This window comes from Toxotes jaculatrix, chromosome 17, assembly GCF_017976425.1.
Source record: "Toxotes jaculatrix isolate fToxJac2 chromosome 17, fToxJac2.pri, whole genome shotgun sequence".
NCBI classification, from domain to species: domain Eukaryota; kingdom Metazoa; phylum Chordata; class Actinopteri; family Toxotidae; genus Toxotes; species Toxotes jaculatrix.
This window is the reverse complement of record NC_054410.1, coordinates 3917786-3937550: the sequence shown is the minus strand read 5'-3', so window position 1 is coordinate 3937550 and position 19765 is coordinate 3917786. Positions and strand designations below refer to the sequence as shown.

At 42.2% G+C, this 19765-nt stretch overlaps 2 protein-coding genes across 7 annotated transcripts in view; both read right to left on the bottom strand.

Annotated features, from left to right (window-relative positions):
• Positions 1-13857, bottom strand: part of numb (NUMB endocytic adaptor protein) — a 36964-nt gene extending 23107 nt beyond the window's left edge. For all 6 annotated transcript variants that reach the window (XM_041060436.1, XM_041060441.1, XM_041060437.1 and 3 more), the window contains exon 1: positions 13725-13857. The gene's annotated coding sequence lies outside the window, so the exon portion shown is untranslated. The remainder of the gene's footprint in view (positions 1-13724) is intronic.
• Positions 13858-16811: 2954 nt separating this feature from the next.
• The window catches only part of galnt16 (UDP-N-acetyl-alpha-D-galactosamine:polypeptide N-acetylgalactosaminyltransferase 16), a 30299-nt gene continuing 27345 nt past the window's right edge, over positions 16812-19765 (bottom strand). Inside the window, exon 15 of the mRNA XM_041061382.1 lies at positions 16812-17724. Coding sequence (XP_040917316.1) covers positions 17581-17724 — 144 coding nt within the window. The 3' untranslated portion in view covers positions 16812-17580. The remainder of the gene's footprint in view (positions 17725-19765) is intronic.

Below are 19765 nucleotides of genomic sequence, written 5' to 3'. Positions count from 1 at the left end.
GAGGGAGAACTGCTGCTGCTGCTGGCTGTAGATGTAACAGTATTTGAATAATCTCTCCAGGAATGGAAAACTGATTAATCCTTGCAGAAGGATCCTAGGGATGAGTACAGTGGTTGGGTTTCAAAGAAGAGATGGAGGGAGGGAGAGGCTGGGAGAGCAAGAGAGAGAGAGAGAGTGTGAGAGAAAGAAAGAGAGAGAATAGGCAGCAATTCAAGACAAAAAGGCCCCACAGTCTCCTTTCATGACTTGCCCCACCACTGTGCCAGCCGATACTGTTCATCCTATTTTATACTGCTCTGTTCAGGGAATTCCATGTCATCTGTGTTCGGACTGATTTTATAGTTTGGAGAGCAACAATGAGATAGGACGGCCTCAATCAATAAGGTCAGCCACCCGTAATGCAAAGCATGCCTGGCCGGCATATCTGCTGAGCTCTGTTATCAGGGAGCCGGCCGACTTGAGGTGATAGCGCCTCTGTTCTGCTCCCAAACGGCCATATGAAGAGAAAATTTGAAAAATGCTGTTACCGTGGTAATCCAATTTTCCGGGCCCCGGTCTGTGGCTTGGCATGCTTATGTAAAAAGAGGGGCAAGAAAAAAAAAAAAAAAACACAGCACAAGGAGAAAATCTGGATGAAAATGTGCAGTGCATCAAAAGGAAAGGAAAGCAAGGCTCGGCACACAAGTGAAGAGCTGAGAAAACCAAAATAAAAGGATAAACTGTGGCTCTGTGATGGGGTCAAAGGTCATGACCATCTGTTTGCTGGCGTTCTAGTTGGTGAGCTTATGGTGATGACAGAAGGAAATGAGTTTGGAAACTCATTTCTCGCCACTTTTACCACCAATAACTGCACAATAAAATCAATAAAACAACTGCAATTGGTAAAGTCACAACTAACACGTTATGCTACTGCTCAGGCTGCAATTGATTTAATTACAGTTGAATATTGACATTCAATATTCAAGTACAAGAGAACAACGTGAGATGTGGTGTCCTGCAGCTCCCTCCACTAATGCTAACCTCTAAATGTGATATCTAGGGTCACATGCATCAGCACGGAATTAATTACTGTGTCACACTTTGGTCCAAATGGAATTAATTCACTGTCAGTATTTAAATATATTCCGTACTCGCAGAAAATTGAGATGTGCAGACTGTTTTCCTCTACCAAAATGTATTTCTGTGGCACTAACATATCTGTGCCGAGTTAATAGCCAAAAATAGAGATAGGTTTGTCTTTCTCTGGAGAGCCACATTTGGTCCAGGTGCCTCATAGGTGTCGTGACTGCCTGGCACAGTTAACATGGCTAATGCGAGAGATCACTAAGCAGTGTTGTTTGAATAAAATGATCCGTTTCTGTGCTACACAAACAACAAGCTGCCAGCACACAATAAGTGAAGCAACACTCCATAATTTGTTTTAGGTTATGCGTTATGCATTATGTTAAATTATCTTTTTTATTTGCCTCTTCTGAAGGTTCACAATCACGACACTTTTTAATGAATGCAATGGCATTTAAAGGGTTTCACATAATCCAAGTCTTATGTAATGTTTTTTTAACCTGGCAAGACAGAGTTTTGGTACAGCTGTCACCCCAAAGCTAGGATAACACCTGCCTTCATCATAGTCAATTATTATAATTGACTTCAGAAGGCTGAACATAAAATAACAAGCACAGAAAGAAAAAGAAACAATTCCCCAATAAAACAGCAGCAGTCACAGCCTGTCCTGGCTGGTGGAAAGAGGCACTGTCAGTGTAACTCATCACCAGCTGCTCTGGCTGAACATGCCACTCTCTGCTTCAAAGATTTGTACACTTTGCACTATCAATGTCCCCAAAATAGTCAGAATCACCTTATTTCACAGGTACAGCGTGTGTCTGTACAGAGATCCACAGACATAACCTGACCCCCCATGATGGAAAGATGGAGGCAGAACCAAGGGCCAAAGAAATGATGATCAGAAGGCTTTAATGTCTTGACCTGCAACTTAACCCATTAACAGCTATGAACGTCACATCAGCAGGACAATGACTTATTATTTTTACTATTCCTGAAAAGCATCTATTTTAGGAGGGTTGAAAAGCTTTAGGGATAGAACAAGAGCCAGAAGGAGAGAGAGCCCGGACTCAGTACAAATGGGTGGTACTCCACAAAGGAAGGAAGTGATGGGAATAGGAGTGCCGGCTACTGTTTGCACGGCTCTGCCCTGTCTGTCATTGAGTCCTTCAATCTGTTCCCTGCCCCCAACAAGACATGATGACCCCCGTTTCCTGAGCACACATGACTGACCAGGGTTAGGATTGAGACAGAGGAAGAAAATAGGGCCCCAGACTGCTGCACAGGGGATATTGAGTTGCTCATTACTCCAGCCACTTCTAACTGTGTGTGTACATCACTGTATCTGGCTTTTCGTGTGGGGTTAAGCTTGTGTTTGTGTGTCTGTGTGTATCTACGAGCGGCCAGGCGTGGTATTAACGGGTCCCGTACCAACAGCAAGTCCACCAGCCAGCAGGCCATTCAACACCGAGAGCCACACATCACTTTGGGCAACAGCTGAGGCCACATTTAAACAGCCAGGGCAGTGCTCTGGCACCAGGGAGTGGCAAATCACTGTCACTGTATTGTCTCCCCTCAGACGTGCCCCGGCAGTGATTCACGGCCTGAATCAATAGGCAGGGCCTGGCCTGATTTCCACCACAGGGCCACAGGGGGCATTGAGAAGGCATCCTTAAAATTTATGTTCCTTACATTTGCCCCAAAACAGCATTTTTGTGATTGTTTTTCAAAAAATCTTGCCAGAGGAGATTGTAAGCCAAATGGAGTGGACTTTCAATTAAATGAATTGAGCTGTAAACACTAGAGCCATGCTGTGGAGAGGGGCTGCTGACTGAAAGCACTGGCCAGCTAGGAGGGGTTTGATGTAGTGTGCCCCAACACCATCAATCCAGGTCCCTCTTTACGGCAGACTGCGGCTGAGAACACAATAGGTACCCACTCATGTGGCGGCCATAAGAAGATGTCTTTATAAAGTGGCTGTGACTTTGTACACCGGCTGACCTAAACCAGCCAAGTGTTCCCTTCTCTTCGATTGAGGAGAGCCACTATCTTCCTTCCTTGTTGGGAAGTGCAACATCAGTGTCGTGCAAAATGTAGGACAGAAGCTTAACCTCCTCACAGGCCACTCAGACTGAACAACAATACATTGTTCCTGACTCTAGAAGTGAACTGTGCATGGAAACTCTGAGTAAACCTTGGAGCAAAAGAGCTACTCATGGAAACCATGTTTACTTTTTCCCCTTGACATCACTTGCATTACACACAGACACACACGCAGTGCAGCAGAAGTAGCAGCAGCACAGAGAATACACAAGCCAAAGTGGATACACACTTCCATAAACACACACCTGCTATACACCCACAAGCATAAACACAGTACACAATCTCACAAGCAATACGCAAAACTCACACACACACACACACAAGTGAGACAGATGACTACAAGACAAGGCCCCAGAGTCAAAATGGCTCCATTAATAAGTTTGCTGTTGTAAAGAGAAGTAAAGTGCCATTAGAAGAGCTGCAGCAAGGTGGAAAAAACAGGCCAGATACTACACACAGAGTATTCTCCCCAAACACAGCAGTGACCGGAGGAAACACAGCTGATGTTACACATTTACCAGGCCTCAGCAAAGTGCTGTTAATACATGATCTATAAATTCTACTTACAACAAAAAAGCAAGCATTAGCATATTTATAGAGTCTCAGAGGAAGAACGCTGATCTGAGATTGCAGTTTATATCCCCATGCTGTGAATATACTCATGTATAACAGTAAAGTAATCCAGGGGAGCCCCTGCTGACTAAAACAGATAGCTGACCATTTGTGAACTGGTGAACTTTGTGAACCGGAGCCTATAGCGTCTACGTGGATTAGCGAGTGGGTGGAGAAAAACTGAGAACTTTGGTTAAAGTCCCGTGTGTCAACATTCACTTTACGACAGACCACAAAAAAAAATGTTAAGCTATACCACAACCCTGTTGTGGTCAAGTTAAGACAAGGATTTAACCACAAAGTTACAGGCCATTTCCTCTGGCTTGGGCTGTGTTACAGCATATCCAACAGAGACAGACACACTGTTTCTGTCAAGTTAAACAGGTCTGGTTGTCACAGTGTGAGCCAGTTAGCATCCAGGGCAGAGACATGAAAACAGGCAGGCACCAGAGTGCACTTCCTGCGGAGCTGCTTTTTCTGAAGAGAAAAATAAAATACCAGAGATAAATGTTATCAGTAGGTGAGTGATGTGTTGAAGGCCGTCCGAGGCAAATTGCGTGTGCAGTTGTGTGTTTAGGGCTAAGATTAGAAGTCAAAGATCTCCTAGTTAACGCTCAACACATCCTCTGCACCGGCAGCACCTTCACTTCTGATTTAAGCACAGCAGGGCAATTGACAGTCCATAGCTGTGCCTTTGAAACGCAGTCATTCTTCCTGAAACACATAGTAATTCTTCCTAAACATGGTGACTGTTACATGATCACAAATTCAAAAAGAAAGCGAGTCAATTTAGGCATCAAAGAAAAACTAAAAAGGAGGAAAAATGATCCACTGATCAGAGCCAATTAGCTTGCCCCCCAAATGAGCTTCCAGGAGGGATTAAACTGCATGGGGATAATTTTTCTGTCCTATGCGTGGTGCTAATGCAGAAAGGGAAAGTTAAATTGTGCTGTCAGTGGTGGTTAGCAGACCCTTCAGAATATGCTTTTATGTGGCGGTTATCCTGGCAACTTTTTGGAATGAGTAAAAGCTGACTGGTTTTGTAATTTTCATCATTACTACCCCATCTCTAGGTAAACAGAGATTATAAAGCAGACAGAAACATTTTACAGTAGCATTACGTTAACCACAGTGCCACTACATAGGATGCAAATGAGCCTTTGTCTGTGGGTCAACATAAAAACAAAGCAGAGGGAAAAAAAAAGGCTTCCTCCTTTAATCATGAAGATTAATAATTATTACTTTCAGTCCCATGTTACTGAATAATCAGAATAATTTCAGCAATGTTCACAGGAGAAGATGCTATGTTAAACATTTCACACACATCATCAGTAATGGCTTGTAACTAGATAGATAGATAGATAGAACTTTATTGTCACTTGCACAGAAGTACAGGCAAAAATAATTAAGGAGTATAGCCGCCGGGCCGCAGCAGAATATTTGCGCCGCCACACGCTTTCCTGAAAGACTAGTGGGCATTACCTCAAAAAACCAAAAACAACCTCAACAGTTTGTTTCAGTTTTATTTATGTGGCCAAAATGATCCTTTAGGCAGGCTATCTGAGAGCCTTACAGGCGAGGAAAGCCCCGCAGTGAGGAGCTGTGTCAGTTTGTGTGTTCACTGTGTTCACTGAGTGATGAGGGCCTGTCACTCTTCACTGCTCTCCCCATCATAATCCAGAGATGGCTGCGGGGGAAACGTATTCTGCTGGGGCTTTAAACACTGCACGGCTGGCTCCTGACACTCACACACACTTTTGACACTTTGCGATGCATCACGTACACACTCGAGAACATGTGTGTCACTCTGATATGCTCAGGCGCAGACACACAAGGGACTGAGGCTGAGAGGGCAACACACACAAGCGACAGAGAGTTAAAGGCAGGCAGACAGACAGAGATATACAAAAGTGGTGACAGTGTGAAAAGGATTTAAAAGAGGGTGAATCAAATCCTGCATGAGAATGAGAGAGGGAAATGAGAGAGGAGGACAGGGAGAGACAAAGAAAACAGATTAAATGGAAAAATACTCGCAGAAGAATCAATATCACACAGGGAACCCACTACATGGCTCCAACTGCTGAGTCAATAATACAGCTTTTCATCCCAACAACACTATGGGTAAATAGCAACGCAGTGCCACTGGTCAGCGGCACTTACAGTGTGTGTGTGTGTGTGTGTGTGTGTGTGTGTCATTAGAAGTATTTGTCTAGCAGCAGGAGTGATGAGAAGATGGAGTGGAACAGGAACTTCCTGCTGAGTGAACAGACATGCAGTCGCTGCACTGCCCCTCTGACCAGGCCAAGACACACAGGCACACGTACACATAGAGCACGTCCACTCACAGACAGACAGACACAGACAGACACAGACACACACACACAAATCATTTTCTTTACACCTCATCTGCCCTCCATGAATTATGCTGAATTATGAAAAAAATAAGGATAAAAACATATTACTTATAATATATATTTTTACATAATATACTTATAATTCAGTTTCAACGTGAAAAAGTAAACTGAGTTAAACAGTAATAGGAGTCCACATGACGCAAGGTGGGTTGCGCTGACATCAGGAGTCAGGCTACCAGACTGGTCTTGTGAGCATGAATGTAAATGGCGCCGTAGTAACTGCTGAACTGCTCGCTCATTTCAGGAATTCTTTCCACGTACCTGAGCTTCGCTCTTTGTATCCTGGTTGTGCTATTTGTCTGCCTGAGAATGACTGTGGAATACCAAGTTAAGCAACAGATTAGGCCAAACTCCTGGTGCTACCTGGCTATTTATGCAGCAGATTTATGGTGCAGCTCAGGCAGGGGAGGAGCAGGACTTCATTTCTAGAAAATTACATGGAGGAGGTCCACAGCTTGTTTAAACCAATGAGTATATGTTTGTGTATTTTACTTTCTGAGACCTTGCTGTGTTCCTTAGACATACTGGCTTAAGTCTTAATGGCTGGAATTGTGTTAGCTGTGTGCTTAGATTAGATTAGTGACCAGAGCACTGTCTCTAGAAGGACAGGGAAGGTCTCAGTCTTTGCCAATTTTATAGCTGTAGGGAAATAATTCTAGAAATGGCTTCATGTTGGAGGTTATTTCTGGTAAACTAGAATGAAAAGCACACACGAAGGTGTGAGGCTGAACTATGAACTCACAGAACAGAACAGTCAATAAGAATGAGATTAAATCAATGCAAGTTTCACTCCAAAACTGCAATTCTAACCTCACGAGAGTCTAATGTTTATGTAAGCAATGGTCGCTAAATGGAAAGCAGCTAATTCCATGATGCACTTTTATTTCAGCGCCAGGAATGATTCAGCAGTCAGGGTAGACGCCTTCTTTTCCCAAAAATGTTGGACAACTCTCCAAAGTAGAAGGATGTAATATGAACACACGAAGTGATTTCACCATGTCCATTCGCACAGCCAAGCTGCCGGGTAATCAAGCTCTTTCTCTGCAGCCAAAGATGGAACTAAGGCAGGCGAAAAAAAAAGCCATTTTATCTTGGGCAACCTTTAACACGCACGTTTGTAAGGCAGTATAGTATAATCATGCTTGATGGGTTAGAATAGGGGTTACTGTCTACAAGCTTATATTCCAACTAAGGACTAAATCAGCTAATGTCAATGACCTTCAAGCAGACAACAAACTAATCAGTAAAATCAGCCAGTGCAGAGATCAGCTGACGTGAAATTCTGCATGGCACATGACTGAGGCGTAGGTGTCTTGTTCTAGGAATCTCTGCCAAGTCCACACGGCTGCTGGACACACTGGCTCCAGGCTTGAACTTGTGCCCTTACCTATCCATCTATTAATTTTGAAAATCTGAGTTCTAACCCTGTTTCCAGATCATTTATAATCTTGATTTAACAAGATGTGTGTTTTTTTTTTTTTGAAAGGCCAAGGAAAGGACAGCCCAGCCCTGTCATCTCTTATGAGAAAAGCAGAAATAATAAAGCCGACAGACGTCAAGCCCTTCCCTCCGCGGCCAAAGATGGGGTCTGAGCTGGCAGGAAGACAGACAAACAGGCGAGTAGGCAAGGACTGCAGAGCATCAGAGAATGGAAAATTACCAGGGCTCCACAATCAGCTGGGCACCTTTGATCAGCCAGAGCCCAGGCACCAATTACTGTGGGATAATCGGTAGCCCTCAGAGGCCTGACGAGCTGCAGGCACTGTGGGCACAACGGGTCAGTGACCAGCAGGCAAAGGCCTGGTCAACAAGGCTTGCAGAGCCAAAAGCCGACGGTGCCCCTCGCTGAAATGCTGCATGAAGGCGGCCAAACAGACAAGCAGCACAGTGAAGCCATTGTTCCCCTCCTGTCGACTCAGCACAGTGGCACTCTCACAAGCCAGACATCCTCTCCGCAGACCGCTTGGCGGTGGAGGAATGGTGCAATGGTGTGGGGTGTGTGAACCTGCTACTGCACATGCTTCTGGCTTTTCACACACTTTTCCTTGCCTCTACAAGTCAACGTACACAACATACGCAGAACAAATGTGCACACACATGCTGCTCATACACCTGCCCCTGTAATTCTGTGGTAAACAAAAAGCTGCAGCGCTCAAGGCAGTACTTGCTGCACAGTGATGCAACACACAGGAAACACGTTCCTCGCCGCCCTCTCGCCCTCTTCACTGATAACCCTTTCCTACTCAGGAATAAGGCTTTAACTACCTGTTCCTGTCTCGTTATCTGAGAGGAATGTGGATTGACAAAGCAAAGTAAGTCAAACTGTGTGCCAGCGCCAGTGTTAAAGTTTTTCCCCGACAGTCTGGTGTCTCACACAAATGCAAGCAAGCAGCAAAGATTTATAAACAAAAACTTAGCCTCTCTACTTGAGGCAGAACATGATATGCAGCTCATTAATAATTGACATCTTTCTTGTGCTGGGGAACGCTCATCATCGATTAGGCCAGGCTACAGCGTTGGCTGCTGTGCTGCTCCTCCCTCCATTGTCAACAATTCAGTGACACAAAACAGTTCGTGGACTGCTACAAGAATAACTCTTTAGTCACTGCTGCAATAAGGAAATAACACAATTACACCAGCAAACCTAACTGTCTTGTAACTGAATCTTTTGCCTACTCATATCATGTAGTTATCTAACAAAAACACAGAAGCCAGTGGACTTTGGATCAGGCACACTGCAGTTACACAACAGCCAGTGCCGGTCCAAGTAAACCCATATGGGCCAGAAGGAGCTTCCCTGTACACCACGAGTCAGCAGAAGTGCCTGATCTCAAAGCAGTGAGAGAGATGAGAGATGCTACACTATTTTTTGAGGGCATTTTGATTAAAGACATATATCTGTGACATCTTTTCTAAATGTTCATCCTGGTCTTCATACCAAAGCTGTGCTTCATTTGATACATGATTTTGCTGAGTGTTAACAGATTTCTACAAACACACTTCTGTCAGACCACCAGAAAGTGCAATCATAATTACAAGAAACAGCCTGTGTGGGTTGACAATTCTGATTTTTAAGAGTTTGATGCTACTGCACAAAGGTTATGTAGCTGTGAGCCATTGCTATAATTTCACAAAACTAATTATTACATATATGAAAAACAAAACAATGAAGCCACGTCACTTTGTATAGTTATACTTCTATACTTCACTTTTACTCACAAGCCAAACTCCTCAAATCCCCAAAAAAGCAACCACTGCCACTTACCAAAAAATGACTAGTACAAAGACCTGATTCCCTGTTTTATAGTTGTGTCTTTCGAATAAATCTGATTGCTTTGTTTTATAAATAAATGTGTCTTTGTGAGGTGAAAAACACACCTCAGCCAAAAGGCTTACGCATCTAGCACTCTGACTGGCACCAGTAGCTGGTACAAAGAGTTCCCACCCTGTGAGATACACCACCGGTCTCTCCGTCCTGGGTCACTCGTAATTAAAGCAGAGATCAGAGGGCTGAATAAAGCATGAGCTTTTCCAGCCTAGGAGGCTCAAGTATCACTCTATACAGGGGCCCAGTGAGACAAAAGGAGTCCCAGAGCCCCATACCATACCCAGGGAGCAGTGATACAGACACAAACCTGAAAGACAACTCCTTGCATACAGTGACACCCCCAACCCCCTCCCCCTCCCCTCCCAGTTCTAATCCACAGTTTAAACAACCAGGGCAAAATGAGGAGCTCAATGCCCCTTGGACCTAATTAACAGCTAAAGATATTGTCCCAAATGGGGACACTCGCGGAACTGTGTTCAAAGAAGTAAAACACCACATAACACCAAGTCGTTTTTCATATTTTTAACGAGTGCTGACACAGCCAAATACTGCATGCTTTGTATAAAAGCGGGATAGTAAATGCAGTGTAGTAGCATAACCATTGTTCACAAACAGCAGAGGCATGATTTCAAAAACAATTTAAATGCAAAACTGTGTCTTTTATCAGGTGAACAGACCGATAATAATCTGGTTAATAATCAGATACATTATGTTCTGGAGAAATGCAAACTCTTGTCAGTGCGCCACAGTCATGCAGAAAAAAATGTTATACAGCTGCTATGGCTATGGCTGACGGTGGTTGCTAATACTGTGAGCTGCAAGTGAAGGGAAACATCTTTTTACCCTCTTCTACTGAACTGTCATCACATATGGTTCACATCTAATCACAACAGTGCGCCGATAAATGATGAGATCTGTTTTTGAGTTTATTGGGGACAACTTGTCGTACTTAGCAAAAGACGATGGAAACTGGGGTTTAAGAGCTGTTATGACAATGCAGTGGAAATAAATATGTTGTCTGGCTTCCTAACTTAACCTGACTGGTATGTATGTGTGCAACCACAGTGAAAAATGCTCCTAAGTCTTAAACTTTTGTATAATTTGATTTGCTGTCAATCAGTTTGAGGAACACATCTTCCAAATTTACTGATCTATGTGAGAAAGTCAAACAATTTTCCACTGTGACAGAGGATAACACTCTCATACGACTTACCAACAAAGACATCAAAGACACAAGCTCCAACCAACTTTGCAGCTCCACAGAACCTATTTTAGGCTACTTCTGTTGAAACGGGGTCAGCTGCACATTTGAGATCCTGATAGTAAAACCTGCCCTCTAGTTGAATCTTCTCAGAGTGTCTCTGCTGGATCCAGTCCCAATCAGCTCAGAATATGGAGCTGTGTGTGTGGATCTAACCAGTGCAGATAGTATGCTATCTTTGTATTCATGCAAAGGTACCAGATGCCACGTGGACCTACATGTTAATGATGCTCACAACAACATTAGTCCTCTGAAGGGATCATTAGAATAATTTTCCCATGTCCCTTGGGTGCCATCCCTCTTACAGGTCATTTCCTCTACACACAACCGTAGCAGAAAAGTTTATTTTGGTGCATTTTTGTTCACAATCCATCTTGAGTCACACCGTCCAATTATTAAGTGCACCAGGGGTTGTTAGCAAAAATGTCTCCTGACTGTATAGAGCTCTTTTACCTAACAGTGTTTCGCCAACCCACCATCCTACAAGGTAAGTTCACTCCTTCTGCAAGTATGTCAGCAAATAACTGCCTTGTTTGCCTTCCTTGTCATAATCTCTGACATTCATGCCATCACAAACACACTCAGTCTTAATGAACGATTTCCCGCTTAGAAGAGAGCTGAATTTTCAGGCATCTCAGTTCACCTGAGTTTAAATGTCCTTATTCTCACCTTGCCACACAAATCAAACGGAATAAAAGAACATTTTTCTTCATCATTCAAAATATGCTTGGTGTGCCCATACTTCTAAAGCCGTCTTGTTGATGACTAAAAGCACAGGTTCGAGGTGACACCATCAGCCAGTACATTCAATGGTCCACATCTCAACCGCAAGCACAACTAAGGACTAACATGACAAATGAATAGCACAGGTGAGCGGTCACAGACAAATTGTCCCGATCCAGACCGTTTGATGCTGAAAAAGAGGAACAGAAAACCCGGGGTATATCTCCCATTCCTGTCATCTCATATCGATTCAGTTACCACTGCACTGAAAGCTAAGCTGACACTGACACTCACTCTGCTTTCACCATACGCGGCAAGAAGCTTGACTATCTCCCTGCTATCAGGGGACAAAAGTGAAGCCCTTTGATTGCGTCGTCATCGCACAGCAAGCTTATCTTCCCGGTGTTGCATCACTACTCAGCATTCACATGTACAGCTCACTGCCAAGAAAAGGCCTCTCCTTTGAGAACAGGGCGAACTGCTGAGAGTAATGCTAGTTTCTCCCACAGAGTGAATCACAAAGCTTTGGACAGAGACTTGCTCTTGTGTTCTCCCCCTCTCTCAAACAGCTGCCAGACTTGCACAGTGGGTTTGGTGGCAGAAAGCCAATCATACCTCCCTTGTTCTATGAGATAAGCTAAACTTTCGAAATCTAGAAAAAAAAATTCACAAATCACTCTTTTCTCTTTGTATGGGAGGGATCATCAAATTCCTTTCCAAGAGACAAATAAAATATCCAAATTGTTAGAAACCCCTTGTACAATCACCATTAAAAGAGTGTCACATTAGAGCTAAAGTAATAAATCACTTAATCAATTAGAGGATAAAAATATTAGTCTGCATTATTCAGCGTTTCAGTGATTTTTCAAGTAAAAAGGCCAAACATTTGTGGGGTTCTCAAATCTGTGGATTTGATACCCTCTTTGTTGTACTTGGTAGTAAATTGAATATATTTGTGTTTTAGACTGAGGATTGGATAAAATAAGCAATATGTTAACATCATATTGGGCTGTGGGACAATATAGTGGGCATGTTTTACAACTTTTGAATATTTTATAGCCCAAACACGGTTAATATTATGTATGACATACAAGTAACATAAGTTTTAGAGAGACTAAATTACAAAATAGTAGCATTTATCAGTGCTTCCCCGAGCCAATGCCGAAAACAAGATACGCAATATCTCAGCTTGCATTGACTCAAGTCAGAAATCTAATCAACAAAACAATAGTTTAAAAATTATGGCTAATGAGGGCATGCAAACGTGGTTGCTGTGAAATAAACAGGATGTTTCAGCCAAATGGGTGTGCTGCTGTGGCTATCATACAATCTATCATGGAGCTATCTTTGTAAAGTCTGCATGTGGAAGGTAATCTGACCACTGATGTTTATCAGATCAGGGATAGCAGACCAGAATGGAAATCTTTTGCTCAGTGGTTGCTCCAAGGAGTAAACTCGCATACAAGCTAAAGGTCTAGCAAGTGATATCGTTACCGTATGAGAGAATCTAGGGCATATTATCACACTTCACAAAAATTCAGAGTGTTAAGACTATGAGTCACCGTTTATTTATCTTCGGGGTGATCAACCTGCCTGATGACTGGGCGCTGAATGTCTGAGTTGAGCAGCTGTCTTGTGTTTTAATCATTTACGATTTTAGGTGGACACATTTTTACAAACTTGCCAAGTCACTAAACTAACCTGCTGATCAACACAGCCCCTTGACGACAGTACACAATTGTCACGATTACACACAAGGGATATGTCTTACAACCCAGAAGAATTATATGACAAATTATGTGTTAAATCATAGCTATCCCACGATTTTAAGCCCAGTTTGGGTTCATTCATTTGCTGAGTAACGTCCATTTCTTAAAGTTAACCAGGTAAGTTGAGTATCGCTAGCTTCTTAACTAACGTTAGCAAGCTAACCAACCTCTTAGCTCATTCGGGAGGGCAGAGACAGACCTTTTCCAACATCCGTGAGAGGTGGCAGACAGCTTCACACCTACATTTGGCCCATTCTGTTATCTAGTTTTGTTAGCAAGCGAGCTAAATGCCATGTAATTGGGTCCGAGCTAAGAGCCGCGGAGCTAGCACAGCTGCGTGTGCCGCATTCAAAAAAAAAAAAAAAAAACACAAGCTAGTGCTGCTTAGCCTGGTGAGCTAACAAGCTCCACCGGGCAGGCTAATTAAAATACCCCTCACACATTTCTCAGCCTACCTGTGATCACCGCTGCGACCCAGAAGACGCCCCGCTAATGCCGTCACCTATGTATCACGAACCGTGCCGAGCCAAAATAATTCAAATTCCACAGAAAGTGCAGGGAGAGACACTCGCAGTCCAATCGCCTCAGTCACCGCCGCTGAATGGCTGCTACGCGGAGACTCAACCAAACTTCCTCCTTAGCAACGGACCGCCTCCACGGGACCTCATTGGCCGGTGAGCGCAGATCGGAGGTGATCGATAGACGATAATGCAACCTGGATCAAAACCGGTCTTTCCCTGCTTGTCTTACAAATCATCCACAGCAGCAAAGGTTAAAGCACTCTGTAAGGTTTATCACTGCAAGGGAGTGACCAGCTGCCACGCCGGGCTCTCTCCCCATCAGACAGATATTTCTGAGGCTGCAGCTAACAGTTCGTTTCATTATCAATTAATCTGCATGTTACTTTCTGGATTGTTTTGTCTTTTGAACATCAGAAATTATTGAAAATTCTCAATAATATTTCCCATGGCCCAAGGTGATGTCCTCAAATGTCCTTTTTTCTGTCTGACCAATCCTATAAAATCCAAAGGTACTCACTTTATGATAAAGAAAAGCTGCAAATCACGATGACTGAGAGGCTGGAACCATTTAAAAAAAAATAATAATAATTTTGTGTGCGTGTGTGTGTGTGTGTGTGGCTCTTTTGCTAATTTACTGTTAATTAATTTACTGTTATGGTTCTAAATATTTCAAATTAAATCACTCAAATTATTGTACTGTGGCCTGTGGAGATATAAAAGTAAAAATACTTCCCTTTCACTCCTACTTATAAGAATAAATAATATTTATTATTATTCATAGCATTATTCTTGGTTCATCAAAAGGGATCCTTGAATGTGTAAGTAGCAAGTTACATTTGTATTTGTATTTTAATAGTTTATAGATAGTTTAGTCTAAAACAGAGCATCAAATTTTATGTTTATTTTGACATTTAATGTCAAATCCTAAAATCATGATGCAAAGCGAGGTTGTACCAAAAACTGACATAATGTATGACGTGACATATAATGGCACTGCTTAAGTAAACTACAAGCATGTGAAAAGTGTACTTAAGTGCAGTGTTCAACTAAATGTACTTGATTACATGTCTCTACTGGTGTCTGGTATCTGTCAATCACCTGACTGACACTTCATTATAAGTCCTGTATGAGGCTGATATGCAAATAAACCCAGCCACTGAAGGAACTCATAAAACCACATCGTTTAAAAACCCATTTGGATGACACCACAGTCTTAATGCTCTTCCTGTTTTCACAGACAGATCTTTTATTTCTTTCATTATACCATTTGTCAAATGTTGGACTGTGGCCATGGAAGACATGGTTTCATGACTAACTTCTGCCATGTTCACCCCCACTCCATCTCCCCCTGGTAATGAAACCTTGGCCCCTTTAAAAGGCCAGAAGTTTATCAGCATTAAGTTGCATTCCTCGCATAGCTTTGAAGTCCACTAATCTGCAATGTGACATGTTTTGTGGCCTAGTAGGTTACAAAACCAATGAAGGGGAAAAAAAGCTTTAGTTAACAAAGTTGTCGAGCCTGTTATGCTGATCATTGTTATGCCAATGTCTTTCTTTGTACCAGCTGTGAGTCTCTCGTCTCTCGCCTCTCTCACTCGCACACATACAAACATTGTCTCTTCCTCCTTTTCACAGCCACTCTCCTTTTATTCTTAATTATCTTAAACCCAATCTTCTTTATGACTCCCTTTTTGCAACAGGCACTCATCCATCAACCTGTCAAGGTCATAAAATCTTGCTGGTGAACTTCTCACTCATCTGTTATGATATTCTGCCCCCTTGTGGTCACTATGTATAAGTCCAATGATGTGACATTATCATGAAGCCCCCCACCCCACTTCATTATAAGTTCAACATTTAAAACTGGCTTTCAACAGAAAACACTTGTAATTATCTAGCTGTCACTCATATTTGTGGTGAATAAACATGTGGCAAAGAAAACAATATTTCAAGATGTTTCCTCTGTAAACATGTATTTCCAATACAAAATGAAGCTATTATACCAAAAGCTTCCTTGTAGTGTACAGGCTGTGACAGACTGACACATCACTCTCCTGATAGTTTTATTACTTGTTATAGTTGTTAGAACAGTATAACTTTAACCATATCATTTTCAACATCATGATTTTCGATGTCCACAGACAACACCACTGTCCCAATCTAACCGGAGCAGAGGCCTGATCAGCCAGACTAATTAAAAACACCTGTTTGGATGTGCAGAGCCATAATTAAGACATAACAGGAATAAAGTCTGGCTCCAGGAGGCTGCAATGCTCATTACACCAGGAAACAAAACACTCAGTGTCCACTTATGAAGTGCACCAGTGCAGTCTAATGAAAAACAACTGCTCTGCCATAAGGTCTGATTTCATGACATGACATTTAGGATGTAAGATTGAGCATAGCATTTTAATGTTAGCATGATGATGTGCTCTGTTTAGTATGTAACATCAGAGCATGTTATGGTCTACATTTAGTATGGTAACCTGTCTACACTCAGTACATTGTATGGCATGTTAGCATACTATCAGCATTCATCTCAAAGTACTGCTGAGGCTGACACATTTAGTAATTGGTTTTAGAGTTATCCTGCCATGAATAAAAAGTCAGGGATTAACCTAAGTCATTAGTATTCAGAGACCATCAATGTTCGTGCCAAATTCCATGGCAATTAATCTAAAACATGTTGAAATATTTCATTCTGGAATGAATAGTAGGAATAACCTATTGACACTACCAGCATTTGAACTTTACTGCTATAATACTTACAGTGCTTCATTACTTGTTTGAAGTATTTTTGAATAGATGTCTCATAATAGATCCACTAAATATTTAGCTGCCAGTCATATTCATGAGGAATTAGAAACTCAGTTTCTACTGTAAATGTGTATTTTCAACATTTATTATTATTTACAAAATGACATTCTGGCAAAAGTGTCTATGCTGTTTAAATAACAAAATTATGAATGATTTGATCATCATTACTACAGATCAAAATCACAGTAAAGACCAAACAGCCCATAATTACAACGTAGACAACACCAATAATAACTTTGTTACGACATTTTATTTTTCAAACAACATATAGAGTACTTTACACAAAAACCAAGCCATTATCTGCTTCAAATATTTACATAAAACGTTGTAGAGAGACAGAAAATAAAACATTCTTTGGGTCTGACCATGCAAAACAATAAATAATGTTCCTGACAGCGCTTTGCATGGTGTTTTCAGCAATAAAAAAAGCTCAGATTTTAGTTGGCTTTTCATAAAGCTGCCCTGGTCCATACAGTCAACAGACATGCCTCAACCTAAGACTAGGCAACAGGACAAGCAGTGACTTTGACTCAGAGTAGGCCGGGTGCACCTCAACACATTTGCTACAGTACAGTTTGCACTCATTCGTTTTGAGGCTATCCACACTATTCCAATTTTAAGCAAATTGTTGACCAGGATAGATACAGAAATTAAAAAGTGAGATGTGCAACAGTTTTCAGTGAAAAGCTTAGATTACGTAGAACTGCAGCATCCTCAAAGGATGAAGCACTGTACACAAAAGACCCCTGATGTTCTGCTCAGCAAGGCCTTGAAATGTTGTCAGTGACGCCCTCGTCACCAAGACACAACGAGCAGGAGCTTGAAGTTGACATCGCCGAAGTACAGTTCTCACTCCTTTCATCCCTCACCCAGGCGACGGACCGTGTGCAGATGTGATCCCCTGAGTCCCTCTGAAGGCCAGGTGCAGAACCTGCTCCTCTCCCCCTCTCCCCTTCTCCCCGTCAGCTGTGGCTCAGGTGATAACTTGTGGCTCCCAGGATTGGCTGGCCATCTGGGGGCGACACTGGGCAATGATTAGAGGACCTGTCGGGGTCTGACTGTCCAGGCAGAGGCCGCTGACCATGTGCTGCAGAGCTGTGCCTTTTGGCTTCCACTTCTGCAGAGAAAGAAAGAAAGAAAAAAAGGGGGAAAACATCAATTCATCTCAGTCAGTTAGTTCTTATTGAAAGTTATAAACTTCCTTATGCATTCTGTGGTTTGTGATATTCCCTGCACAGATGATGTGTATCAGCACAGGAGGTTCATGTTAGTAGTGAGTAATGGACTGAGTCAGACCTGGATTACAGTAATCACATGAATGATTGACCTCCTGAACTCACAGTGGAAAAAATCTTAGTACAGCAAGCTGCAGTGCACGGCAGGCTGCCGTCCCACAGGAGAAGAAACAATTTGTTTCTGAGGATAAGATGTCTTGTGTGTGCTCCATTTTTTACTCAGTGCAGCACTGATGGAATGTAACTCGGTACTTGTACTTTACTTGGTCATTTTTCTTTTTCAACCAATGCAAGATTTTTAAGGAAAACACCGATATTGACGCAGGATAAGGTGGATTCAGACGTGTAATTTCAGTTTTTGATTACCAACACATTTTTTTTTCTTGCGTTGTGATGTTTTTCCACTGAGTAACAAGTCGGCTAGATTTTTTTTTGATTCTCCATAAATCAAGTATTCCTTTTCACAGAGATTCCCCCGGTGTCTAGTCGCTGTGACAGCGTGTGTTCCTCATAAACAGGCCGTCTATAAATCTCCAGATATGTCGTTTATTTATTAGCTTGCTGAACTCAGAGCCACAGCAGAGCATGAGAGTGCCACGTACAGATTTCCTGCCTTATGGAGGCTTATCAAGGTGTGACGGTAGATGAGGGGTTAATCTTAAAATCCTGGAGGAGGGAGAAGGTGAAAACATATATTGTTACGTGTGTGATGTATCTGTGCATGTTTGTGTAACAAAGAGAAGAAGGAAATGAAATGTGAGTGAAAATTTAATAGCTTAGTAACTGTTTTTGAAGATTAATATAGACACAAATATATTTATTATAAAACTGCTGACAGCAAACACCTAGAGCCAATTTCTGTCTTGAAATACAGCTAATTCAGGCCAAAGAATTTCCGAGTATTTCATTATGTTTATTCTTTTTGGACAAGTTTCTAAAAAAGTGATTAGACCAGGATTGGACAAAATATCATGAGTAAAACCCAAACTAATGAAATTCTTCCAGGATTAAATTAAGAAAACATTTATACCAAAATCAATAAAAAAATGTTACGCGAAAAAAAAAAATATAATATGATGTTGCAAAATTGTTTTAAAGACTTTTTATGCAGAGGATCAGGGAAAACCCTCACACTGGTAACAAATGTCTTGACTGAAAAGAATTCAATACTTAATAAAAGCCAAAAATCTAAATTCTGTCAATAAACTGTAGCTTTGGTTTCTGGTCAAAATATGCCACGTTAAAAAACACAGCACCACCAATCACTTGTTGCTCAAACTCCTCAGTGCTCTTTCATTTAAAGTCAGAAACACAAGTAACTTTTTCCTTTCGAGGAGATTAAACACTCAGGACAAAGAGGCCAAATGCCTCCCACAGTTAAAACTGGCTGCTTGTTAATTGGCAATATCCCAGTGGAGTCTCAAAGGATTGCAATGGGCCTGTAGAGAGATGAGAGGATGGTCTGGCGAGAGTCCTACACACTCAGACACATGGTTCGAGTTAATAACTCCCTCTTCGATGTCATGAATCAACTGAGAGGCCAACACGGGTCCATATGGGATGTGAGTGTTCAACATTCACAAAGGGGAAGAACGAGGAAGGAACAGGGTGGGGTCTGAAGTTATGGGAGCGCTTGTTCTACGGCATCCATAAAATCGACTTCTCTTCCTTTGGCAGGAGCTGCATCAATAAGGCCACTCAGATCATCTCAGCCTCCTGGCATCAGGCAGGCTGCTTAGCATCTGTCCTGGAACCACCTCTTGCCTCCAAATCGTTCAAGTGTCTGAGTTCAACACTGTGAGTGGCACCTCAAGGACAAACAAGCAGTCTGATTCCAAAATGAAACAACCATTTGGAAAAAGTAAGACCAACTGACTGATAGTGGAAGATTAAACCCCAAAGTCCTGTTTCCTTTGTTCACCC